Here is a 26,216-nt window from a genome sequence, read left to right as displayed (position 1 = left end):
TTCTTCGGACGAAGAGGATCATGCGGACTGGGTCTCGGGCTGATCCCCCTGGTCGCAGGTCGTGGGTCAGTGGCTTCCCAGTCTGCCATCGAGCGTTCAGCCAGGTAACGCTCCTGGCACAGTGAACGACCCATCCCTGTTCGGTGCAGGGATGATTGGTGAGGTGGCTACCTCACCGGACGCTGTGCGGTTTCTGAACCGCCATTGTGTGCGTCTTGAATTGCGACTCTCCCTGCCTCATGTGCAGCGGCTTGTTCGCCTGTGCGGGTTCCCCACGCCATGTGAGGTAAGTGTATCTATGTGGGGACCTGTCTGTCTGGGGGGGGTCTCAGTCTGGGACTGTGTAACCTGCCTTTAATCACACTGCTTGTCTCCCTATCTCTCGGCTGCATGCTGTGGGCTGCAAGGGGGGGGGGAGCTGTATGACACTGAGTATGTCAGGCTGGGCAGTGTGAGGAGCTGTGTGCTGTGGGGCATGTTTTTAATGGCATGTTGGGGCATATACAGCGATCGCTGCGGCGATCTAACATGTATCCATATAATGGGATAATATTGTGTGTGATTTTATGCACTGTGGAGCGGCGATTTCGGCGCCAAACGACGCCATTTTACCGGCGCCCGCTCCGGCCGCATGGTTTACATGCACGGCGGCCATTTTCTTGTAGCCTCCATAGGCTTACATAGAGCGCCCTGGCAGCATCACTTCCTCTCTCCTGGAAGCACCGATCGAGGCAGCAGCAGCAGCGGAGTCTCCTCAGGTTTTATCCTTCTATTCCTGTGTTCCATTGCCTGTATTCAGTCTGTATATTCCCTGTGGGGGTCTCATTGTGCCTGAGTGTGGTGCGGTGGGCTGCGCTTGCCGCGCTTGCTGTAAGGGGGCAGTTAACCCTTGGTTGTCTGGCATACAGGGGCAATGGATTCTCAGGAGGGCAAGTTTCCCACAGTATTGGTGGAAAGCCAGGGGACCGCTGTTTCCCCCCCAGGGGGGGATTTAGCCACTATTGTGGCTGGCCTTGCTGCACAGGTGCAAATGCTGGTGGCTGCTCAATCTACTAAACGGCCCAGAGTTGCTCTGTCCTCTGATTCTGAGGGTGAAGGTGATGGGGCTGTTCTGGCGGGGACCCCCCTATCGGGGTCCCGCTCCTCTCTTGATCTAGTGGGGTCTGAGGTAGAGGCTGAAGTTGAGGGGGTTGATAATTCTCCCCCTGGCTCGCCTGAAGAGCTTGCAATCATGGATGAGTTGATTGCTTCCATTAAGCAGACGCTACGTTTGCAGGACGAGGTGTGTCCCCCAGCTGCCTTGGCGGCTTATGGGACGCAGAGAAAACGCAGGACGCCGCAGGTTTTTCCCTGCAATGCTGATTTTCAGCGCGCTGTTAAGGACCAATGGCGCGATTTGCGCAAGCCTTTTGCGGTACCAAGTAAATTTAATCTGCGTTATCCTTTCTCGCCTGCCACTGATGAACGGTGGTGTGTGCCTCCGCCAGTGGATCATGCTATTGCGGTTTTGAACAAAGCCACTGCGATCCCTGCAGAGGGATCCCCTGTTTTCCGTGATGCCACGGATAGGAGACTGGAGTCTCTTGCCCGTCATACTTATTCTGTTACGGGTTCTATGCTTAAGGCTCTGTTTGCTTCTCTCATGGCGGCCCAGGCGATCGCAAGTTGGACGCAGATGCTTAGGCGCGTCCTAGTGGCCGATTCGGCCTCGGCGGCGACCCTGGATATGGTGGATCAGATCCACCAGGGTGTCATGTATCTGTGTGATGCGGACCTGGACCTGATTCCGTTGGCCGCGCGTGTGCACAGCGTGGCGGTGTTGTCTCGCCGCCTGGTTTGGTTGAAATGTTGGTCGGTGGACCAATCTTCACGTAAAACCTTAGCCAATCTGCCTTATGATGGGTCTCGCCTTTTTGGGGAGTCCCTGGATGTGTTGATTAAGGGGATTACCGGGGGTAAGAGCACTCTCTTGCCCCATTTCCCCAAGGCTAAGGGGGCTTCTGGGAAGAAGCATGCTCATTTTCGGCCCCCTCAGGGGTCCTTTCGTGCCTTTCGGCCGCACTACAAGGGCAAACCGTTCAAGGGCCAAGGCTCTCAGAAGAAGCCCTGGTCTGGGAAACAGAAGTCCGGTCAATCCGGACCTGCGGCCCATAACAGTTCGGCCTGAAGGGGCGCCCTCACCCAGTTTTGGGGTGGGGGGATGCTTGCTCGGTTTTCTTCAGCCCTGGTTGGCCCGTGTGAGGGACAGATGGGTTCTGGAAATCGTTCGATCTGGTTACAAGATCGAGTTTCTCTCTCGGCCGGAGAGCAGATTTTTTCCCTCAAATCTTCAACTGTCTCCAGAGCGCCTGCGGGATCTGCACCTGGCGGTGCGGGACCTGAGGGCTCAGGGAGTGGTGGTTCCGGTGCCTCATCGGGACAGATTTCGGGGGTTTTATTCCAATCTGTTCACCGTGCCCAGGAAGGAGGGCAAGGTTCGTCCGATTCTGGACTTGAAAGCTCTGAACCGCTCTGTGCGAGTTCGCAAGTTCCGCATGGAATCCCTGCGCTCGGTGGTGGCTGCCCTGGTTCCGGGGGAATTCATGGCCTCCATCGATTTGAAGGATGCGTACCTTCACATCCCCATATTCGAGGGTCATCAGAAGTACCTTCGATTTGCCATTGCGGAGGATCACTACCAGTTTGTGGCGTTGCCCTTTGGGCTCGCCTCGGCTCCGCGGGTCTTCACCAAGGTGCTTGCACCGGTTCTGGCATTATTGAGAGCCCAGGGCATTTCTGTCCTGGGGTATCTGGACGACATTCTGGTTCGGTCTGCGACCAGACAGGGTCTGGAGAAGGACCTGTTTGTCACAATGCAAACTCTGCAGGAGTTCGGTTGGACGATAAATGTTCCAAAGTCGACACTGAGTCCGTCGGTTCGTCTCCCCTATCTGGGAATGATACTGGACTCGGTGCAGGCGAAGGTCTTCCTGCCGGAAGACAAACTCAGGACTCTTCAGGAGGAAGTCAGGTCCCACAGGGACGTTCCACACTCGTCTCTGCGGACGGGTATGAGATGTCTGGGATTGATGGTCTCGGCCTTCGAGGCGATTCCTTTCGCGCAGTTTCACACGCGGGGTCTCCAAGCGGAGATCCTGTCCAGGTGGGACGGGCGACCTCAATCTCTGGATCTTCAGATCTCGTTGAGTCATCGCACCAGGGAAAACCTTCTGTGGTGGCTCCAGTCCCCGTTGGTGTCCGGGGGCAAGTCGTTTCGTCCGATCTCGTGGACGATAATCACCACGGATGCCAGCCTGTCGGGCTGGGGTGGTGTTCTGGGCGTTCTGTCCGCCCAGGGGACCTGGTCGGAGGGGGAGTCTTCCCTTCCGATCAACATTCTGGAATTGCGTGCGATAAGGCTCTGTCTTCATCGCTGGACGGACCGGCTGCAGGGCTGCCCGGTTCGGGTGCAGACGGACAATGCCACGGCGGTGGCCTACATCAACCACCAAGGGGGCACCAGGAGTGCCCGAGCGGCTCGAGAAGTGGCCGACATTCTGTCTTGGGCCGAGACTCATGTCCCGGCGATAACGGCGGTTCACATTCCGGGAGTGGAGAACTGGCAGGCGGACTATCTGAGTCGCCAGACCCTGGATCAGGGGGAATGGTCTCTCCACCCGGCTGTCTTCCAGATGTTGTGCGCGAAGTGGGGTCTTCCAGATGTGGACCTGTTCGCGTCTCGCCTTCACTACAAGGTGAAGAGGTTCGTGGCAAGGACGCGCGACCCTCGGGCAGACGCGTCGGACGCGTTAGTGGCCCCGTGGCATCAGTACAGGCTGATGTACGCGTTTCCACCGATTCAGTTGCTGTCCAGGTTCCTTCGCAGGTTGCACTCGGAACGCAGCACGGTGATTCTTGTGGCACCGGACTGGCCTCGCCGGTCCTGGTACGCAGACCTCGTGAATCTGGCGGTCGACGCTCCTTGGCGTCTGCCTCTTCGAGACGATCTACTGTCTCAAGGACCGATTTACCATCCTGCTTTACAGTCGCTGGCTTTGACGGCCTGGCTGTTGAGACCGAGGTCCTGAAGGAGAAGGGTCTCTCTCCAGAGGTCGTTCATACTTTGATCAACGCGAGGAAGTCTTCCTCGGGGAAGGTTTATTACCGTACTTGGAAGGCCTATTTTGCCTGGTGTGAGTCCAGGGGGTTTTCACCCCGCACGTACTTGGTTTCCCGTGTGCTGTCTTTCCTTCAGACGAGTGTCGATCAGCGTTTGGCGCTGGCTACGATTAAGGGTCAGGTGTCGGCGCTGGCCGTTCTGTTTCAACGTCCCGTGGCTTCCAACTCCTTGGTTGGCACTTTTATTCAGGGTGTGCGGCATCTGGTTCCTCCTAGGAGGGATCCTTTGCCCCCTTGGGACTTGAATCTAGTTCTATCTGTGTTACAACGTGCTCCTTTTGAACAGATCAGGGAGATCTCGTTGTCTATGTTGTCCAAAAAGGTCGCCTTTTTGGTGGCGATCACTTCGGCTCGCAGAGTGTCGGAACTGGCGGCTTTGTCCTGCAAGTCTCCGTACCTGGTTGTTCATTTGGATAAGGTGGTCTTGCGACCTAATCCTTCTTTTCTACCGAAACGAGTTTCGGAATTCCATCTTAACGAGGATATTGTTTTGCCTTCGTTGTGCACGAAGCCTAAACATCCGAAGGAGGTGAGATTGCACTCTCTGGATGTTGTTCGGGCGATAAGGGTTTACCTTAAATCGACTGAGTCTTTTCGTAAGACTGACTCCTTGTTTGTTCTTCCAGAGGGTCCTCGGAAGGGCATGGCGGCTTTCGCCTCTACCATTGCCAAATGGATCAGGCAGACCATTGAACAGGCCTATGCCTTGCAGGGGAAGGTTCCCCCTGTGCCTGTGAAGGCGCACTCTACTAGATCACTGAGTACGTCTTGGGCCTGCCGTCATGGGGCTTCTGTAGCCCAGGTGTGTGAGGCGGCGACTTGGTCGACCGTACACACTTTCACAAAATTCTACAAAGTAGATGTTCAGGCATCGGCGGATGCTTCCTTTGGCCGCAAGGTTCTTAGTGCGGCTGTTCCATAGGGTCCCTTGTTGGGGACTCCTGGCTGTTGGGATAGTTTTTTGTATCCCCTGGTTTTTTTGTCTTTTCCTGGGTTGTTGCTCCTGTTGAGCACTTATTTTTGCTGTTGCCCAGCTGGTTTCCTTCCTTTGGTAAGGTTCCTTTCTTTGATGTGGAGACTGCGTTGCCTTTCGGCGCGGATGCGTTTCCCACCCCTCATGTTTGCACTGCTTTGGGACGTCCCCATATGTGACGAATATGAAGAGGCGGCGACTGTCGGAGGACGTAAGAGAAAACGGAATTTTTGTAAAATCTTACCTGTAAAATTCCTTTCTCTGAGTCCTCCGACAGTCGCCGCCCCCGCCCCTCTTTTGGGGTTTGAATGTATACTCTACTGCTATTCCACTAAAACTGAGATATGGTTGCAGGAAGTAGGAGGGTATTGACTGAGGGGACCACCCCTTGAGGGTGGGATATGTTAAAGCTTTATTGTTAACATATTCTGTTGCCTAGCTACTCCTTCGGAGCAAAGTCTAATACCCCATATGTGACGAATATGAAGAGGCGGCGACTGTCGGAGGACTCAGAGAAAGGAATTTTACAGGTAAGATTTTACAAAAATTCAGTTTTTCTGTCTAGTTAGGAGTAAGGACCTAGATACCTTGCTGGGATCTTAGGTCCTGGCAAGAATTTTTTCTTAAAGGATTTTTTAGACAGCTTTTTTTCTCCAGTGTTCCTGTGAGATCTTCAAGCAAGAAAGCTGAACTGGGCGACGGGCTGGATGTTGAGATCCGGTGGTCACCCCAGTTCAGCCTACGAGCGCGTGCAGGCCATAGCTCCGCGCTGGGTCGGCCGCGACAAAGTCCCATTAAAGGACTGACCCCGCGAGTTAAACGTCTCGCTGAAACGCCAAAGACCATGAGTCACGGCGTCCGTATCGGTCGACAGCCCTCCCGCCCCGGTGGAGAGGGGTACTGTCAGGAGTTGGTGCCCGCCTGGTTCCGGTATGGTGAGTAGTATGTTCCCCCTTTTCCCCTGACGGGTCTTGTGGTGAACGAGGGCCCCTCTCTGTATGGTAAGATAGAGTCCCTCTCTATCCTATAACATGACACAGATCCTCCTACTTTGAGTGTGATTTTATGTGCAAAAAGCCAGGAGGCTTGGTTTGGGAGCTAACAATCTAATTGTATACATGTTAAAAAGATGTAATCTGTGGCATTCTGGGAATCTTACGGTGTTAAGAATAAGCTACCTACCAGTCAGAAGCCACGGACATGTAGACTGCCTTCCTAATCAGATCTCCAGCTATTAGCAGGCCTCCCGAATGGCCATGCGGTCCGCCAGGGCCGGTACCGCCAACCACGCCATATCCCCATGCAGAGAGAGTGTTGTGTGCCCTGCAGCACACCGCTATTCAGTACAGGCCGCCGCCATTTTTTTTGCTGGATCGCACGAGCCGCCATTTTGGCGTAGCCTCGTGTCTCCAGCATGGGGGCGGCCATGTTTGAGGTGATCCAAACACCTCGTGGAGCTTGGGGGAGGCGCCGGAAGGCGTGCAGAGGGGCGGAGCCGCCTCCTTCCTGGGCAGCCAGCCAAAAGACTTCCTGTTTGTCAAGACAGCGCTGTAACCTGTTGCAGTTAAACTCTGAGCATCAAGTGAGCCTGGGGGTCTATCTCTCTCTCTCTCTCTCTCGATCGATAGGGATCCCTAGCAGGTAACACTAAGGGGCTTTTGTGGCGCTGGGGGTCTGAAAAAAAAAAAAAAAAGTTTTTTATTTTTGAATTATATTATCCAGGAAGTGACTGGAATTATCATGGACCCTGCCACACATATTCCCCCACCTGTTTCCCTCGAGGGGGCCACGGGACCCGCCGGTGCACAGAGTATAGAGTCATTTACAGCAATTTTGGAGTCTATGGTGGCTCGGGTGGAGGCGGCCTGTCAGGGACGGGGGTCAAGGAAGCGACCCCCGCCTACCCCTATACTATCTGACACCTCTGACTCTGATTCAGAGATGGTCACTGCAGTTGCAGGTTCCTCTGCAAGGGCTGTTATCCCAGGTAAAGCCCCCTCAGACAGTGAGGAGGACGCTTCTTCTCCTGCTATAATTCAGGAAGAAGCATTGGTGGACGCACTAGTTGTGGCAGTGCAGGAAACCTTAAAACTTGAGGCTTTACCGGCAGAGGCAACTGAAACAGAGATTCCCTTTGGTACTAATAAGCCCATCAAAACGGTGAAGGTTTTTCCTGTACCTAAATGTTTCGGTAATCAGATTAAAGGAGAATGGGAGCATTCTAAACGTACCTTTTACTATTTCCAAGCGTATTGCTAGACGCTATCCGTTTGAGGAATCCATCATTAAGAAATGGACGGTACCACCAGTGGTGGATCCACCTATTTCCAGGCTGAATAAAGCCACGGTTATTCCAGTGGAGGACACTTCGTCCTTTAAGGATCCGGTGGATCGAAAGATGGAAGCAGAGTCCCGCACCATCTTCTCTCTGATAGGGTCAGCATTTAGACCAGTAATTGTTATTGGTCTAGTTTCCCAGACACTTACGGAATGGGCGAAAATGGTACGCCAAGATCTTAGGGGAAAAGATATTCCCCAGTAGACATCTGACTTGATGGAACAGATTATACAAGGGCTACAGTTTATCTGTGACGCAGCCTTGGACACTACTCCCTTATTAGGGCATGCATCTAAGTCAGCGGTGATCCTCAGACGTGTGCTGTGGTTAAAATGCTGGTCAGCTGACCTAGGTTCCAAAAAGACCTTGACTAATCTCCCTTTTCAGGGGAATCGTCTATTTGGGGCCAACCTAGATGAGATCATTAAGGATGCCACTGGGGGCAAGAGCACTTTTTTGCCACAGGCTGCTAAAGCTAAGGGACCTCGCAACAAGCGAGGACCTTTCTTTACCGCCCATAAAGGGCGCCCGGCTGGTACTAGCGGGAAAGGCAAGACTCCTCCAGGAGGGTTCAAGAAGGGCTGGTCGGACAAGCAAAGGACCAACCCAGCCAAACCCGAAGCAAAGGAGTACACAGCCTGAAGGTGCGCCCCCACCCGGTTTCAGGGTGGGGGGACATTTTCACCGGTATTCAGGACATTAGATCGAGCATCAACCACTACTACCGGTGCGATTCTTCCCTTCCAACATTAAGTACTACAGGAAGCGGTAGTTACCGTTCCCTGAATAGATCTTTTCCTTTACCTTTTCCTAAGATTAGTCCCGATACCTCACAGGAATCGGATCTGGTTGACCAGATAGGCCAAGTAGCCTCTAGTCGGGTGACTTCGGTCCCTGAGGTTCAACCAGAAAAGATCACCTTTCCTGATAACTATCAGGTATCTGATAAATGTGTGGGAACAGAAAACGACCAGACTTTCTCGGATGGTCGGGGCCAGATACCTCTAGGGACGCCTGGTTCAGATTCTATCAGCGCCAGTGGTCCTAGAAATTCTAGGCTGGCCTCCTCAAGCCGGCCTGGCCGACTTGGACATGTTAGTCGTAGACGTTCCGTGGGAACTTCGTCTCAGGGAGTGTCTGTGGTCTCAAGGACCAATTTACCATCATGCTTTACAGTCGCTGGGTTTAATGGCCTGGCCATTGAGACCCAAGTACTGAAGGACAGAGGTTTGTCTACTTCAGTCATTCCTACCCTTATTAAAGCAAGGAAAGCGACTTCCAGCAAAGTCTATTATCACACATGGAAGACTTATATTGCGTGGTGCGAATCTTTAGGATTTCCTCCACGTACCTATTCGGTGACTCGAATATTGGCCTTTTTGCAACAAGGGGTTGAGCAGAAGCTAGCCTTGAGCACCATCAAGGGTCAAGTTTCAGCATTAGCAATCTTCTTTCAGAAGCCTTTAGCTACCAAATCCTTGGTGCGGAATTTCATCCAGAGGGTGCGGCACCTGGCTCCTCCAGTCCGCGCGCCCTTACCGCCCTGGGATCTTAATTTGGTTTTGTCGGTTCTACAGAAACCTCCCTTTGAAAACATCAGGGAGATTCCCTTGCTTACTTTATCCCAGAAGGTGGCCTTCTTGGTGGCTATTACTTCTGCTCGCAGGGTGTCAGAACTGGCTGCATTATCATGCCAGTCCCCATACCTAGTGATTCATAGGGATAAGGTAGTACTTCATCCTAAGCCATCTTTTCTTCCTAAGGTGGTTTCAGATTTTCATCTGAATGAAGATATTGTACTACCTTCCTTGTGTCCTCAGCCCAAGCATCATCGGGAACATGCGTTGCATTCCTTAGATGTGGTTCGGGCAATCGGGGTATACCTGAAAGCTACGGAATCTTTCCGTAAGACGGATTCACTTTTTGTGATCACGGATGGCCCCAGAAAGGGTTTGCCTGCATCTGCCGCGACCATTGCCAAATGGATTAGACAAACGGTGGTACAGGCTTATTCTATTAAGGGTCAGAGTCCTCCGTTCCCTGTTAGGGCGCACTCCACTCGAGCGCTCAGTACTTCCTGGGCCTTTCGCCATCAGGCGTCAGTGGTCCAGGTATGTAAGGCGGCCACCTGGTCGTCGGTACATACCTTTACAAAATTCTATAAAATTGATGTGACGGCATCGGCGGATGCCTCATTTGGCCGCAAGGTTTTGCAGGCCGCAATTTGAGGAGACCGGTGGTCTACCTCGAGGGTTTTTTTCTGTTTGAAAAAAAAAAAAAAAATTTTTCTCTTTTTTTTTGTTGAGTCTCATCATTAAGGATGAGCATTGTAAACTTCTAGTTGGCACCGGTTGGACCTTCTAGATTGGGATTTGATTTCATCTTCCCACCCCTCAGTTGTGATACTGCTCTGGGACGTCCCGAAGGTGGTGTATCACCGAGGACTACGTCTGTCAATGAGCGCTAGAGAAAAATGGATTTTTGTAAAATCTTACCGTAAAATCCTTTTCTCTTAGCTCATTGACAGACGTAGTCCCCGCCCCTCTGTTTTTTGAGTTGGGTTAAAATCTCTAAAGACTGCTTTTTCACATAACTGATTTGCTGAGGCAGAGAGAGAGGATATACCCTCTGGGACTGCCCCTAGGGTGTGGCCAGAGCTTTTTAATTTCCTGTCTAGTCCTGCTCCTGTGGAGGCAACATAACCCGAAGGTGGTGTATCACCGAGGACTACGTCTGTCAATGAGCTAAGAGAAAAGGATTTTACGGTAAGATTTTACAAAAATCCATTTTTCTGCTTTATTCCTCCTCTCCTCACTTCCGGGTCCGATCGGCGATGACGTCATTCGGCGATTCACAGTGTGTGCTGGGATGTATTCCATTCCAGAAATCTCGCAGTATTACCCAGGAGCTGATCTGTACTGTGTGTATTCAGGCTGTGACCTGCCCCGCCTCTGCCCCGCTCCGCCTCCTCTCAGTGAGTTGTACTGTATGCATTGTATTCAGGACGTGCTCTCATGCTCTGCCCCGCCTCCTCCTCCTCTGCGGGGCGGAGGCGGGGCAGAGAACGGCCTGAATACCATGCATACAGTACTCACTGAGAGGGGGCAGGCACGGCTCAGTACAGCTCAGCTCCTGGGTAATACTGCGAGATTTCTGGAATGGAATTCATCCCAGCACACACTGCGAATCGCCGAATGACGTCATCGCCGATCAGACCCGGAAGTGAGGAGAGGAGGAATAAAGCAGAAATTAAGGTATTTACTAACAAAAAAAAAGTTCCATTGGTAAAAGCCGTTTTAAAGGGGATTACATACATCTATGTAATCCAACCTATTAAAAATGGGTGGAACTCCGCTTTTAAGCACTGTAAAGCTTTTGTCAGCCTTCCTCTCTAACTGAGCCAAGACTAACCATACTTAATGTAAACGTTTTTAGGTAGGTAAAAGGGAGTTTTTTTTTTTTTGTTTTTTTTTGGGGAGTGTAAAACCAAGGAGGGTTTTCAATAAGGAGATGACTGTTCTGGAATTCAACAAAAAGCAGCCCCCATCAAGAAGAATCTGGAGCAATGGTGAAGGCAATTTACAACACACACTAATTTTGGCCGCAAAATGAATGTGGAAACTGTTATGGATAAAGTTCTGGTTTAGGTTTGATTCTAGCAGGCCTGTAGATTTTATACTGGAAATTAGTTTTTTGGAAGAAGCCTGGGAGGTTGATTTACCAAAACTGGCTAGTGCAAAACTGGTGCAGCTGTGCATGGTAGCCAATCATCTTTAAACTTTAGCTTATTAAGTTTAAACTTTGGCACAAAAAATCCTGAAAGCTGATTGGCTTCTATGCAAAGCTGCACCAGATTTTGCATTCCAGTTTTAGCAAATCTGCCGCAAATCAGTTTCTGCCTGCTAACAGCCACTGCAATATTAAAACATTGGGTGGAGATGGCCTCTTATTTGCAACTTACTAAAAATAGGTTTTTAGCATAACCACAGAAGATCAGGATGAATTTTAGGATAGGTCTGAAACAGTGTGACGTGCTTGGAATGCTCCTGAAATCTTTTCTCTAAACCCATTTAATAACCAAGAATTGTTTATGGTTTGATTACTACCCCTGTGAAGGAGGCTTAAAGATCTTGATCCCAGTGGTGGCTCTCACCTTGAAAATCTCTTGCCCCATGACACCCTGGGTTCAGACACTTCTGACTGTAACAATGCAGATCCCAAACTGACACAGTAAGCAAATATGTATGTTTTACAATTAGACCAATGTAAAGTATTGGCAAATTTCCGTTTTAGTACAATGAAAAGAATTGCGGGTATAGAATATCGCTGAGAACGCAACTTGTAACCTGAATAAGGCATATGACCACAGGTAAGGGAAGGAGAATGACCAGTTTAGGATCTGACTACTCCCTTTTGCCCATGGTGCCACAACCCAAGAATAAACACAAATATTTATAAGTGCTATATAGATTTACAAACTAGAAGACACTGGTCTCTAAAACAGAGCTGTTCTGCCCTAGGTATAAGTATAATTGGGAGGTATTTTTGAGGTATAATTTGACAGGTAACTCTCCTCCCTTAACACATTGAGGCAGGCGCTAGGTTTTTTTTTTAACCTGACACACTAGTCTAACTAGGCAAAGGGGTTATAAACAAGCATACAACAATGTTTCGGCTAGGCTGAGCATAGAATTGCAGAGTAGATGAGGAGTCCTTCCGATTAATGGGAGATGGAGGAAAAATAAGATGGCTACTGGGGGCTGTCTCTCAGACCTCATGCTCTAGTCTACTAGAATGATGGGAAGCTACGGTGGCTTTCAAGCAACAATCAATAATCTATAGAACTAGAAGTATACAAAAGAGCCACTAGATGGCAATATTACAATTTACTTTACAAACCATTAGCGCATTGAACAGTTAACAAAAGAACAGAAGAAGAATTTGCTGAAAGGCGTGACGAGCCATTTCTTGAAGATGTAGTACCCAATGCCCTTGTAGTCAGGGGAATGAAGCAAGAGGAGTCCTTTTGTTGCGGGTGTTCTGTCTTCAGCTAGCTCAAATAAGGGCCCAGCACAGCTCCTGTATGCTACTCTAACATCCAGATTTGAAACAGGATGGTCTCCTTTAAATGGGCTTTAATGAGAGAAGTAAAGGTCTGCATGCAGTGTTTATTGGGGTGCAAATATGGTGAGGTTCTGCCTCTCTCCAATCCGAACCACACCAGGCTTGTAGGAATGGCGAGAAGGTTCTCAAGCAGGCTCCTGCAGATGCAGTGATCAGGAAGAGTGGTAGTTGACTGAACACAGTGATCCAGCCCAATCTGTGTTGTGGATAAGTGGCCCCCTGATTGGCAGATGTGGCTCCACACTCTTGTTGGAGGCTCCACTTGTTGCCTAGGCCACAGCACACTCATTCCTCCCACTGTCCCTGTCACTGCTTCCTGATGAAGGCCAAGGACCCAAGAGTGATCCTGTCCTGCACAGGGGTCTGTGTGGCCTGTGTCAAGATCTTTGCTCAATTCAAGTCTTCAGGATGTGACAACATAGAGTCCAGGCTGAGCACTAGAGGGAACAGCCTCGCTGTAGCAATTGCTGCAGAGTGTCTCCTGATAATGCAGGCAAATTTAGCCAGCTCCTGGCTATACAAAGGACTAGCCCACTCCTAGCGTAGGATGCTAGGCAAATTGCTCACTGCTTCTGTAGTCAGGGAAACGGTGATTGTTTGCTCTCGTCTGTAGGGGTTTTTTTTAAGGTAACTGGGAAAGTGCTAAATAGTCTAGAGCCCTGGAGAGCTGCTGCTTAGTAGTGGCAAGAATGAGAACCTGAATCAAGGAGCTGGCTATGGGACTTCACCTTATGGGATCTGGTCTAGAGAAGGATGGTCTCCTTCCCTGGGGTGTGCCTGGAGAAAGCTGTGCAGCTATCCTGGAGACTTGAGTACTGACTCTAAAGGCCCGTACACACGATAAGCAAATCGGAAGTATAATTTCGTCTGCCACAACGATCTGTCGATTTTCAGATCAATAGTAGGGTGCTTTTGACAGCTGATTACAAATTTTTGTATAACAAAAACTGGATGTGCAGGCTATAAAGATTGTCTGTGAACACAGTACAATTTTCGTTAATTAGTACAGTTTTAGTCCGAAAAAAATGGTAAGAGCAAGACTACACATGCTCAGAAATGAAAGAATACAAGAAGGCAATTCCACACATTAACTTGCTTCTGAAGTTGAATTCTGTCGTACAAGAATTTTCGTATGAAAGTAACCTCTTCGCTTTCAATAGACTAGCATGCAACGAAAATTTGTCCAATAATCTGTGTGTATGGCTTAAGTTGTGATGCCTGGTGACTGTGCTTTCAGGATGTAAGTGCCAGGGGTAGCTTTGGACTCGTATGCTCTTTTGCTGTCTTTGATCCAGTTTGGGACATTCTCTATTCCCTGTTTCTGGGACAATGGTTTTCACATAAAAAAAATTAAGGGAAATCCTCCCAAAAATGACAGGCAGATCGGATAGCCCATGTGAAAGGGGCCCTAAAAGTATCCTGTTTCTATTGCTTCCTTTTGCGTGAAATCCCTGGTGTTCCTGACAGTACCTCTTGATTTCCTATTAAAAACTGACCACGCTAAGCAGGAGAACACAACGTGGTCAGTTCTCTAGCTATGCTGGGAACTCAGCCTGCTCTTCAATGATCAGGCTTGTCCAACGCTCCCGCTGCACAGCTTATCACTGGGAAGCTGTGTGCTGCTCTTATACAGCTGAGAAGAGAGGGAATGTGATCACTTCTAAAAAAAGAAAAAAAAAAAAACACCTTAGAGTACCTTCCCACTCCCCCCCTAAGGTTTGTGTGTTTTTTTGTTTTATCTATACACAAATGTTTTTGCCTTTCATTTAAATTTTAAGCGAAGTGTCAGTTCACACTATGGAGATCCGACTTCGGGGGTGACTAGTGAAGTCGCCGTGCACCGTGACTTGCACGGACTTCACATAATGGAAGTCAATGCAAGTCGCTTCGACTTCGGTCAAAAGAACGGTTCCCATAGCACTGAATGGACCGCGACTTGTCAGGCAGCCAAGTCGCGGTAGTGTGAACCGGGACTAAATGGGTTGTTTTTTTTTTTTTTTTTTTGTTTTTTTTACATGGACTTTATCCAGTTGATCCCGAGATTAGGCTGTTTATGTAAAAAGGCTACCGATAGGGTGGCTTGGAAGCCTAAACAGTTGGGACTTGCTAGCAAGCTACATTTTCACAGAAAGTGTTTGTTTTTACTTTTTGACTTTCTAGAACCCTGGATGTACTCATTTTTGCCATGCGTTTTCTGAGGTTAAAGTGCACTCTGGACAGCCTGAATAGTCCAGCTTTATTTTATATTGCAGATTTTATTGGAGAAACTTAATTTAATTTATATTTTTTCTTTTTATAGGCACTGCATGCAAAATGGCTTTCATGCAACAATTCCTTGCTCAGGCTAATTTTCTAGAAGGTGGAACTGACCCAGTGGCTGTAAGTTAACTTTGGAATTTTGTCATTTAGCTGATTTTAAGTTTGTATTGCAGAGGTACAAGCGATAAGACGTTTCTTTCTGCTGTCTATTACTTATCTTATCCACCACATACATTTTTAAGGATACTAGGTACAATAGAGTTGTAAAAGCTGGTGTGAAGTGGCTCCTTCCAAATACTGTACATTTCTAGTTTATTTACTTTTAGGCTATTGCCCCAGATGAGGCATTTTGAACATATGTTTTCACTCTGCTTGTTTGGGAAACAATGGTCATCCACTGCATGATTCCTAAACTGGAGGCAGCCATTTGCTTGCTTTTATCCAGCCCCTGGGGGCACCATTTTCTTCCACTAAGGCTCCATGTACACGGGACGTTGTAAATGGCCGTTTAGGAGCAGTTGGGCGTTTTTTCAGAAGCCCCTGAACCCACCTACATGTTATCTTATCTGTCCATGTACACAGGGTCGTTTACAGTCATTTGCAGGCAGTTGAGTTCAGGGATGTTTTTTGGAATGCTATTTGCGTTCAAACGTGTGTTTCTCGGCTTTAGAAACGCGGCCGAACGTGACCGAACGCGATGAATGTACGTTCAGCCACGTTATACGTTTTTTTTTCTTCCATTCAAAATCAATGGTTCCCTATGGGAGCCTATTGATTTGAATGGAAGTCGCACCGCAAGTCGGATCAGGATGATCAGACTTGGGGCGCGACTTGCACTGTGAAAATCTTGAGGGGGAACTCCATGCCAAAAATGGGAAACTGCGTGGGGGTCCCCCCCAGGTTCCAAACCAGGCCCTTCGGGTCTGATATGGAATTTGAGGGTAGCCCCACGCTGAAAAATTGGCGTGGGGTCCCCCCAAAATCCATACCAGACCCTTATCCGAGCATGCAGCCCGGTAGGGCAGGTAGGGGGAGGGGACGAGTGAGCGGCCCCACCCCCCCCTGGACCATACCAGCTCACATGCCCTCAACATTGGGGGGGGTGTTGGTGCTTTGGAGCAGGGGAGCTCTGCACCCCCTACCCCAAAGCACCTTGCCCCCATGTTGATGAGGACAAGGGCCTCATCCCCCACAACCCTGGCCGGTGGTTGTGGGGTCTGCGGGCAGGGGGCTCATCGGAATCTGGAAGCCCCCTTTAACAAGGGGCCCCCCAGATCCTGGACCCCCTCCTTATGTGAATGGGTATGGGGTACACTGTACCCCTACCCATTCACCCCATAAAAGGCAGTGTATGTAAAGAACAGGAGACGTTTTGGAAAGTTTTTTTTTTTTTTTTTTTTTTTTTAAATCTTCATTTCATCTGTTCTCTGCTCTGGTCTTCTCCCTCTTCTGGTCTTCTGCTGTTTTGCCCTCTTCATCTTTCTTTCTTCTTTCTTTCTTTCTTCTTTCTTTCTTTCTTTCTTCTTTTTTTTTTTTTTTTTTTTTTTTTCTTCTTTTGCCGGTCTCTGCAGCTTGTTATATAGCCATTGTGGGCGTGGCCCCCAATGACATTATCGGGAGGCCCCACCCCCCTTGTGGCACAGATCTCGTCAGGGGTTAACTGTGGCTAGCCGGTTCTGGTACACAGTGTGGGATGTGCTTTTACTGGGGGAAAGTATTGATCCATGTTCCAGCTTTTCAGGATCAATACCTTCCCTAGTGACAGAACGTCAATCTGCTTTGTTTACATAGGAAGTTTGCCGTTCTGGCCCTCTGCCTTATCGGCGGGTCCCGACGGACATTGAGTCTGCGGTACTCGCAGATCAGCTCGGTAGGTTATACGGTCGGCAAGCGGTTAATGGAGGGCACAGACTGCAATGAAAACTGACCAGTGTTCTAATCCTAATTCCTCTCCACTCAATAAACTAAGTATTGCCTCTAGTTATACTTTAACTAAAGTGACAGGCACCCATCATTCTTTACATCCAAAAGACACCACTCAGAAGATGAACATGCCTGGGACCTTTCCAAGTAAGTGGGTTTAGGACATGAACAAAGTAGTTGGTGAGTTAAAGATCAGTATTTAGTGATACCTATTGGAGTGCTTTTTTTTTTTCAGCATTATACCCGATTTAACATGAGCTGATTCTTCCCACTGATATACCCGATCTGTGTCATTGACTCCATATTGAAGCTTTTGGATCAGCATAACAATCAGGCCTTTTCAGAAGACTAGGTTGGCTCCATATTTCCTTTACTGTAGTACTATAATACTAGAGCAAATGGTATGGTTCTCGAAGGGTCACCACATCTGATACAATCTATGTACAATACACTTTAGATGCACCAAAATTAGGCAATATAAAGGCCTTCCTAAACCCATTTAGATCTGTCAGGTAGACCACCCTTGCACTGCATAGTTTTTGGTAGCTCTAAAGGAGATTATATGATCCGATTGTGAATGTAGGTGGTAAGTCTAAGACTAGACAAAGCTCCAGGTAGATATTAAGTGATTCCAAAGCTTTTTATTTCAGAAATGCTGGATAGCAGAATGGCTTCCTCACTCCTGTAAATATTCATAGTGATGGAAATGCATTTATTATGCTACCATGTGCTTCAAATAAAGTTTGCAGAATGACTTTGGGTGTGGCATCTACCACAGGCATAATCAAGGCTGCTTATCTTGGCAAAGATAATCTTGTATTTTAGCAAGTTTTTGCTTGATTTTTCCAGTGAAATGGGTGTTTGCAGCCAGTGTGATTTGTTGGGAGGCATTTGGCCAAGTTATTAACATTTTGAATAAGGGAAATCCGTTAAAGCTCAACTCCAAAGCTGATCCAAAAGTCAAAAATTAATGCAGCAATGGTACGTTAAAAAACCTGAATTTGATGTGGTACCAGCCTCTTGCAAACCCCACAATACAGCAGCCTTTGAAAGGAAGGGTCAGGACTGGGAGCCGTATAGGTGTGCTACATGAAAACATGTTCAGGTATATGCAAATAGAGCAGAGATGACTTTATTGGTTTGTTGCTTTCACTGTCAGCTAGCAGGTTCTAGGTGGCAACAAAACCACTGCATACTAGAACAGTCATTCACCAGACTGTGCTTTGTGGTAGGGCTGTATCTCATGGCAGGATGGAGGAAAAATGGAAATCCTTTGAAAGGTAAAATTGCTCTCATATTTTCTGTGTATATGGCGGTTTGCTTGGAATTTAGCTAGAAATAATTAGCAGAAACATGGTTCGTGATGACTAAACGGAATACATTTTTGACCAGTATGTGTTTATTTTTTTTTCTAAGGTATTGGTGTGGTAATTTACACTTTCCCCTTTGTGGAGGTGAGAAATAAGGGGTGTGTCACGCACCTGGTAGAGGCCAAGCTGAAGAGGGCTTCCCTTTTCACCTTCTCTCAAATACCCCCTGGAGTTAGTGGCAGGATATAGCTGGATGAGGAGTAACCTAGGTGCCTGCAGCAGGGTATACACACAGTGGGTGGTCAGATGAGTCTGGATACTACTGCTGTGGATGCTTAATCTGGAACTGGTGCAGAATGCTGACATCCAGATGGAGCAAAAACTCAGATGCAAGAATCCAAGCCATAGACAAGATGAGCCAGAGTTGGCAACATCTAGGTAGCAGAGGTACCAATTTGGAAGGTGGGGTCAGGAGCCAAACCGGGTCAATATCCATCAGCAGAAGTAAAAAAAAAGAGGATGACGACACACGTCAAGGTCTGCAGAGGAAATTGGGAGGGGAGCTGCATAAAAAAAAAAATGCATGAGGTTGCAGGTCTAGTGTTTAGTTACAGAAGCTGACAACCACTTGGCAATTAGTTCTGCTGTATTGTAGTCAAATGTTGGACCAGCACATTGACTCATGCAAATGCACGCAAACACACAGCTTTAACTTTACACACTAGGTCATGAGGTGCATTACTTTGGCCATGACCAAACACTCTATACTCCTGACATGGTGTTGATGTAACGCATTATCCTTGGAGGGGGCAAATATCTGGGGTGCCCCTTATTTTAAAAGGGAGCTTCAAGAGTCTGCTATAAAAATGGCATCAGATTTCTTTTAAAAATTCAACTAGATACTTCTCTCAGCCCCCACAGTTAATAAATTTTGTATCCTTTTGACCCTCCCTTAAATTTTGTATCCTTTTGACCCTCCCTTAAATTTTGTATCCTTTTGACCCTCCCTTCTAGATTGTAAGTTCTAATGAGCAGGGCCTTCTGATTCCTCCTGTATTGTAACTGTACAATTGTATGCCCTAATGTTGTAAAGCGCTGTACAAACTGTTGGTGCAATATAAATCCATAATAGTAATCCAGGTATGTAGCATGTGGGAGCTTGGGCAGGCAAACTGACAATTTGGCTGGTTTGAAAATGGCAAACAGGTTCACCTCAACTCTTTAGTGCTTTGACAATCTTGCTATGATCGTCTAGAGCAGAGGTGTCAAACTGGCAGCTCTCCAGCTTTTGGAGAATTACAAGTCCCATCATGCCTCTGCCTGTGGGAGTCATGCTTGTAACTGTCAGCATTGCAATGCCTCATGGAACTTGTAGTTCCGCAACAGCTGGAGGGCAACCAGTTTGACACCTGTGGTCTAGAGTTTAAAAAAAAAAAAAACTATTCAGGCTTAGAGGGACCTAGCATTAAACACTTAATCCATCAACTCCTCTCCACACAGTCATTACCTTTTATTAATCGCTTGTCACACATTCCCCTTTGTATAAAAAAAAGGGGGAAGGAGTGGCAAGTGATTAGAAAAAGGTAATGACTGTGTGGAGAGGAGTTGGTGTTTAATGCCAGGTCCTCTAAGCCTGTATAGGAAGCGATAAAACTTGAAATGTTTTAACACTTAAAAGCGGGGCTCTTCAAACCGTCTTGAACTGTACTCTCTATTAATTTAGATAAGCATGGGGCAAAATGTTGCTATATAAATCCTGAATAATCCTATTTATGAAAGATAACTTTCATGTGATCACAATGCAAGGTCCTCTTACTTTGTAGGTGGAAAATGCTGGACCATCACTACATGCAACATCTGGATTCAATCCTGCAACAGATGCTGCTAATCTTGATAAAGCAATAAAAGCTAAAGGTAAGAAATAAATATTAACAAACATTCTCTATAGCTTTAGTGACCTAGCTAACCTGTAATGGAAGTATGTCACATGTTGTGCATGTAGCAGGTTTTCCAGGCATTGGGCCTGATGTGGGTCTGCCATGGTTACTGGTAACACCTTCAGCCCATTTAAGCTGAATACGCAAGTGTGAGAGTGGAGATAATGACCATTCTGGCATCTTTAGTTTGTTTTTTGTTTATTTGATAATGGGGATGGGAGAAGGGAATGAGTGGGATAATCCTCTGGCTCAACTAGGTACAAATGGGACACTTTGCAGGAAAAAATGCCTTTCAGCACTGCCTTGACGCCGGCTGCATGCTGACCAACGATTGCTTGCGCTTGAAAAAAACACTGACTTGCGGTACTTCTTAAACTTGACTTCTGACACTCCGGTTAGCTCAAAAGTCCCGGACTGCACTGAGACTTGACTCCTGATGCTCTGATTAGCTCAAAAGTCCTTCCTGACTGAGGTAGCCTCTTGAGAGTTGCAGCAGCACAAGCAGTTGCAACACTGTACACTGCACTCTGTACACTTTAGCCTTTCAGGGCCCAACGGCTGGTGCCACTTCTGTACTTCAGGGTCCTCTCTAGGTACCCCATCTACACTTTCTCCTGCACTGGCTAGCTAGCTCCTGGATCCCTCTGACCTTCACCGAGTGGTCCCCTCTCTAGGCAGACCCCTAGGGGCAGTTTGCAATACTCACGAACTGGGAATGCTTTCCTGAAACTGGACAGCTCTGCTGGTCCTCAGCACACCGGATCCTCTCTACAGCTCAGCTCTGTGTCAGCTCAGGCAAGCCGTCTGGGACACCGGATCTGCTGACAGGAGGAGAGACAGCCATACTCTCCCTCCTGGGGCTCTGTTTCCCGCCAAAGACGCTGCGTCGTGCGCTTCCCTCAAACTTGTACCCACTCCCAGAATGCTGTATGGCAGAATCTGCCTTTCTGGGTTAGATACAGGCCTGAGTGCACCATTGGCTGGGTTTCCTACACTGCCCAATGAGAACCCTCTCATGGAGCACAGTGGAGAGACTCCCCAGTCTCAACAGCTACACCTGGGAGACATGACAGCCCAGCTGAAAATCATGGCCCTGCTGTTAGGCAGCCAGGGCCTACTATACTTTACCTAGCACCTACTCTGTAGGGTGTTACATCCAGATCGCTGTATCCTTTAGAAACCCTCAACAGGAATACCCTATCCTCGTCTGCTGAATTTCTGGCACTGAGAGAATTAATGTCTGTCTTCTGTGAAGCTGCAACTGACAGACTCTCCCTCTCTGCCCTCTTCAGTTTTTTTTTTTATTTTTTTTTTTTTTCCATCGGGTACAATACATGTAACACTTTCTCTGAATGGGGGAGCATCAGATGATTCACAAAATTCTCTCGAGTCAGATTGTTAGAGGGCAGGTCCCCGTTGTGATCTTGTTCACTGTAGCTTTTAGAGAAGTCTTGGTGCAATTACCCTCAAAGTGCTACAAGTTCCCCTCCCTCCCTGTGCTGAAGCTTTATTTTTTTTCTATAAACTTCAGCTTTAATATGTAAGGGTCTCTATAACTAGATATAAATGAAGCCCTTGCCTGAAATAAAAAAAAATATAAGTGTTACAATAAATGACTATATAAATACAATGTGCAAATAAACAAGTCAATATTCCATGATTAAAGGTGCATCAGTGCTTCAAAAATCCATAAAGGTGCATAGATGTGCTAAAAATATAAGGTGCTGAGGTGCTTGAAAACCCAGCCAGTGCAGGGTGCTCCACTCCCCTCCTGTGTCCCCACTCACCGTAAATATTGGACCCCATGGCTGTTTCCATCTGGGGTCTGAACAGCCGAATAGTATTATGTATGCCACTAATCCACCTTGCAGATATAGCTCTCTATTGCTCACCAGTTGCAAGATCTTTAAGAGGCTCAAACACAAAAGGGCTGCCATTGTGAAGTATGTAAACCATTTTATTGCACAAAGTAGAACTACTTACAAGATCAAAGACAAATTCCGTCTAAGAAAGGTACAGTTCTTCTGGGAACGCTGTATGCATTCCACGGAGGACAGGAAGTGACCTCAATGGTTTCAGCGTAACTGGAAATGCATCAACGTGTTTTGCCCCACCTTCCAGGGCATCATCAAAGGACGTTACTTCCAGAACGCAAGCTGGTTAAATATATACACCTTGAACCACCCACCAATTACCATTGGCTGTAGGGGATGGACAAGACTCAGCCTACTATAGTGAGAGAGTCGCTGCCTGTTTACAAATAGGACCATAAAATTGTCATCCATAGAAGGATTCTATTTAAAAAAGGCACATATAGATAGAATTAGTCCATAATTATTATATCTTGTGAGAATAAGAATACAAAATAAAGAGAACTAAAGTGTGGAAAAAAATATGAATAAATAAAAATCAAGCAAAAAATAGAAAATCGATAAATTGGGAAAAAAAAAATTAAAATTAAAAAAAGTTTAGCTATTTAAATATGTAAATATACATAGAAAAAGATGGGGGGGGGGGGGGGGGGAGAGAATAAGAATTAAATAAAATTTAAAATACTAACTGAATCCAGAACAATAAAATGTATACTATAAAATCAATGGAACCTCAGACAAATATGCATATATGTACTCCGCATAGGTTAAAAAAAAAAAAAATTGGATAGATGAGTTTTCAAGTACCTTGTATATATTTTTAGCACATCTATGCACCTTTATGGATTTTTGAAGCACTAATGCAACTTTTAATCGTGGAATATTGAATTGTTTGCACATTATTGTATTCATTATATAGTCATTAATTATATATTCATTAATTATCATAACACTTTTATATTTTATTTCAGGCAAGCGCTGTCATGTTTATATTTGAGTCTACGCAGTACGCAGTGAACAGCAGCTGCCCATGAGCTTTTCACTTATTAGCACTTGATAGTTGGTTGCACAACAATTTTTGTATAGGTCAGGTTTATTTATGCAAGCGCTGTTTTACCAAAATCTGGTCTGTCTAGTTACAGGATTATTTAACCCCCTGCATGACAACTGTTAGTTCTGGAAGCATCCAGAGTTTAACAAGGTTCTCTCATGACTCCATTGTCTTGTCTTAAATGAAGACTCCATCCCTTCATCCCAGCTGACACACAAAGCCAGATTTTCATATTTCATAGAACTAGGGAAATTATGTGGTGATGTGTAAGCTGTCTTAACTATTCCTCATTTGACTACATTAGAGCAAGTCTGGGCTAGAACCAACTACTTTACGTACAGTCAAAGCGTGTTTGGCTGTATTTCTCGGAGTGCAGTTCGTTCTGCACTCCTGTGACCTGTTTTCCAGCATCGGTTGACCTCAGTGCTAGGGCAAGATTGCGACAGTCGGGATCCATCTACATGGACCAGAACCTGGCTCAGCTTCTCTGTGAGCCACAGAGCCTGGGCCAGCTGCTCTCACCCCCTCCATAGCCCAGTGCTCCAGTGAGCAGGGGGGGGGGCAGGGGCCTACAACCAAGACTGAGTTACCAGCTTTCTGCTTATGGAATTCTGAGAACTGAGCAAGCAGCGCAGCGGTCTTTGATAAATGTCTTGGATCCTATGGGGGACAGATGTAGCATCAATCTGATGCTGCATTCACCTAGGCAAATATGATTTTGAAAACCAAAAATCGAACTTCTAAATTGGCTTCTACTCACCTTCTAACTTCAATACGAACTACCCTGTGAAATGAAGATGCATATACTTGCCTACTCTCAGAGCACTTTGGTCCGGTCATTTGATCTGCCCAGTGGCCAACTTCAGGGGACAGAGTGCAAAAAATGAATAGAATGCCCAGGCATCCATGTGATCTACAGCCTTACTATGGTGCATACCTTGTCAGCTGTTGCCTCTTACCCTAAGCTTGCTGCTGGGAGAAGATTACTTGATCCTACTGGAGCACCCTAACAGGTAACTGTAGGCATCTTTCTTCTACACAGTGGTTGGTACAGGTGTTAAAGCGGTGGGAGCAGTTTTAGTGTTCCTAAACCCTGGACTCTGCATTCACTAGATCTGGTCTCCCACGGCATACAGAACATGGAAATGCAATTTTAGTAAATATAAAACTGCTAAATACCTTTTTCTCATCAGCAGTCTTGTGACTTCTGTCAGCATTAAAACCTGTCCTACAAGCTTTAACCAGACACTGACCGACATACGAGGCTGCATGACCCCTGGCCCTCTGGACAGATTGGCCCTGTGCTGATCATATGCACCCTCTGGAAAAAAAGAATCTGCACATGCTCACTTTGGTGTGTATATTGCTAGAGTGCCCCTGAAGCTCCGTACTGTCAGGAGATGGGACTGGGCAATGTAGAAGGATCAGAGGGGATCAAACATCCTTTTTACACACTGCAGGATTAACCCTTTATATAGCTACATAGTTAGTGAGGTTGAAAAAAAGACATCAGTCCATCCATTAGTTTCCACAGTGAATGACAAGCCTGCTTTATTGCATATACAAACTGATTTTACTGTTGGTTTAGTAACCCTTTAAGCTGGGCTGTAGCCTGCACTTCTCCTATAATTTGAACTTTGATTATTAGGAGTTATTCTTAGCCAAGCATGGCAATGGACTATAAACTGTGCAAAGGACAAAAACGGAAGGGAATAAAATATCTGAAACCTTTAGGCGGAGTATAGTGTGGCGTGTTGGCTTTTTTTTTTTTATCTTCCAAACTGGTGGACTAACTGATTTCTGCAATCTCATCACCACCAAGGTGGCTGGACAAATCCTCTGCTGTGCTATTGTAGTCTGACATCTGTACTCCTCTAAACTGTCAGAGCAGCAGCAGTAGCTGATTGGAAGTTTTACAGCAGTCTAATGTGAAAGAAGCTGATCTACCAATCATCCTATGTTGGACAGGGTGGGCCACACACAGATCAAAATTTGGCTTTCGATTCATGTGCACCAAGCTTTAGAGGAAGCAGGTTATATCACTAAACATCTATTCTTGCTGCTTTTTTAAATCTGGAGAAGCGAGGGGAAATCCGCTAGAATAGGACAGACTACAATAAACATCTGATGTTCCAGACCGTCCCCACGCTACCCAAAACTTAAAAGTAATATGCCTGAATCTTGGTGCCAACCATTCTGGTCATGTGTATTCATTATCTTTTCTTTTTGCAGAGAAAAACTTATTGAATATTTTCATTTGTTTTTTTTTTTTTTTGTTGCCCCAGGGGTGGATGAAGGCACCATCATTGATATCCTGACTAAAAGAACCACCTGTGAACGCCAGCAAATCAAAGCTGCTTATCAACAACAAACGGGAAAGGTAGCTAGAAGAAACAGGAATCACAATTTCATGGTTCATGATAAAATTACAGAATATTGGATATGACCGGAAAAAAATATCCTCAAGTGACAATTGTCACTAGTACCCCCATAATTGTGTAACACTGTTTATAAACTATTCTATATTAAAGACCTAATCTGGCTCTGGCTTTTTATATTGAGCCTATATGCTGGGTTATAGTTTCGTTGGAGTCTGAAGTTCTCAAATCGGTTGATGGTTGTCGAATATAGTTTATATACCATATGGACTATGGAGACATGGCATCAAATATAGATGGCTGATTGTTCACTATAATATGAACATGTAACATGACTGTAATACTCAAGTAAAAATGGAATATATGAGAGCCAGTGAACGGCAGGAATTTACCGCTTGAAGCTCCTCGCTGCTGCAATGTTTAACACACTAAAGAATAATTCAAGCCAGCTGATGTCGTCCTGAGCTGAGCTAATACTCAAGAGGTCTGGTCATGTTTGATGTAATTTAAAAATGATACAGCTGGTCATCTGTTCTATAATGGGAGTTATAGATGCATTTTGAACATAGGATTGTCAGTGCCATGCTATTGACCTTAACTTCACCTTTTTATTTAAATGGTGTTAACATATTAAATTAAATGTCTTAGAGTTTAGATGATGCGTTGAAAAAAGCACTCTCGAGCCACTTGGAGGAAGTTGTTTTGGCATTGATGAAAACCCCAGCCCAGTATGATGCACATTGCCTGAAGAATGCCGTCAAGGTAAGGAAATTAAACAAATGGAGCCCATTTTACTAATTTATATTAAACATCTTGGCACCACAGCTCAGAATGTATTTGAGAAAATGCATCAAACTTGAATTAAGGCTGTATTGATGATCTACCTAATCCTGC

The 26,216-nt window shown here is 46.6% G+C and overlaps 1 protein-coding gene across 1 annotated transcript in view; it reads left to right on the top strand.

The window, feature by feature from the left end:
- LOC309564266 (annexin A1-like) overlaps positions 1–26,216 on the top strand; it is a 67,250-nt gene that overhangs the window by 11,400 nt on the left and 29,634 nt on the right. The window contains exons 2-5 of the mRNA XM_082268889.1: positions 14,893–14,972; positions 19,909–19,999; positions 25,230–25,324; positions 25,971–26,084. Of these exons, the coding sequence (XP_082125015.1) occupies positions 14,907–14,972; positions 19,909–19,999; positions 25,230–25,324; positions 25,971–26,084 (366 nt within the window). The 5' untranslated portion in view covers positions 14,893–14,906. The remainder of the gene's footprint in view (positions 1–14,892; positions 14,973–19,908; positions 20,000–25,229; positions 25,325–25,970; positions 26,085–26,216) is intronic.

The sequence above is a fragment of the Pelophylax lessonae genome (assembly GCF_965119305.1).
Source record: "Pelophylax lessonae genome assembly, chromosome: 1".
NCBI classification, from domain to species: Eukaryota; Metazoa; Chordata; class Amphibia; order Anura; family Ranidae; genus Pelophylax; species Pelophylax lessonae.
This window is presented reverse-complemented; position numbering and strand designations above follow the sequence as displayed.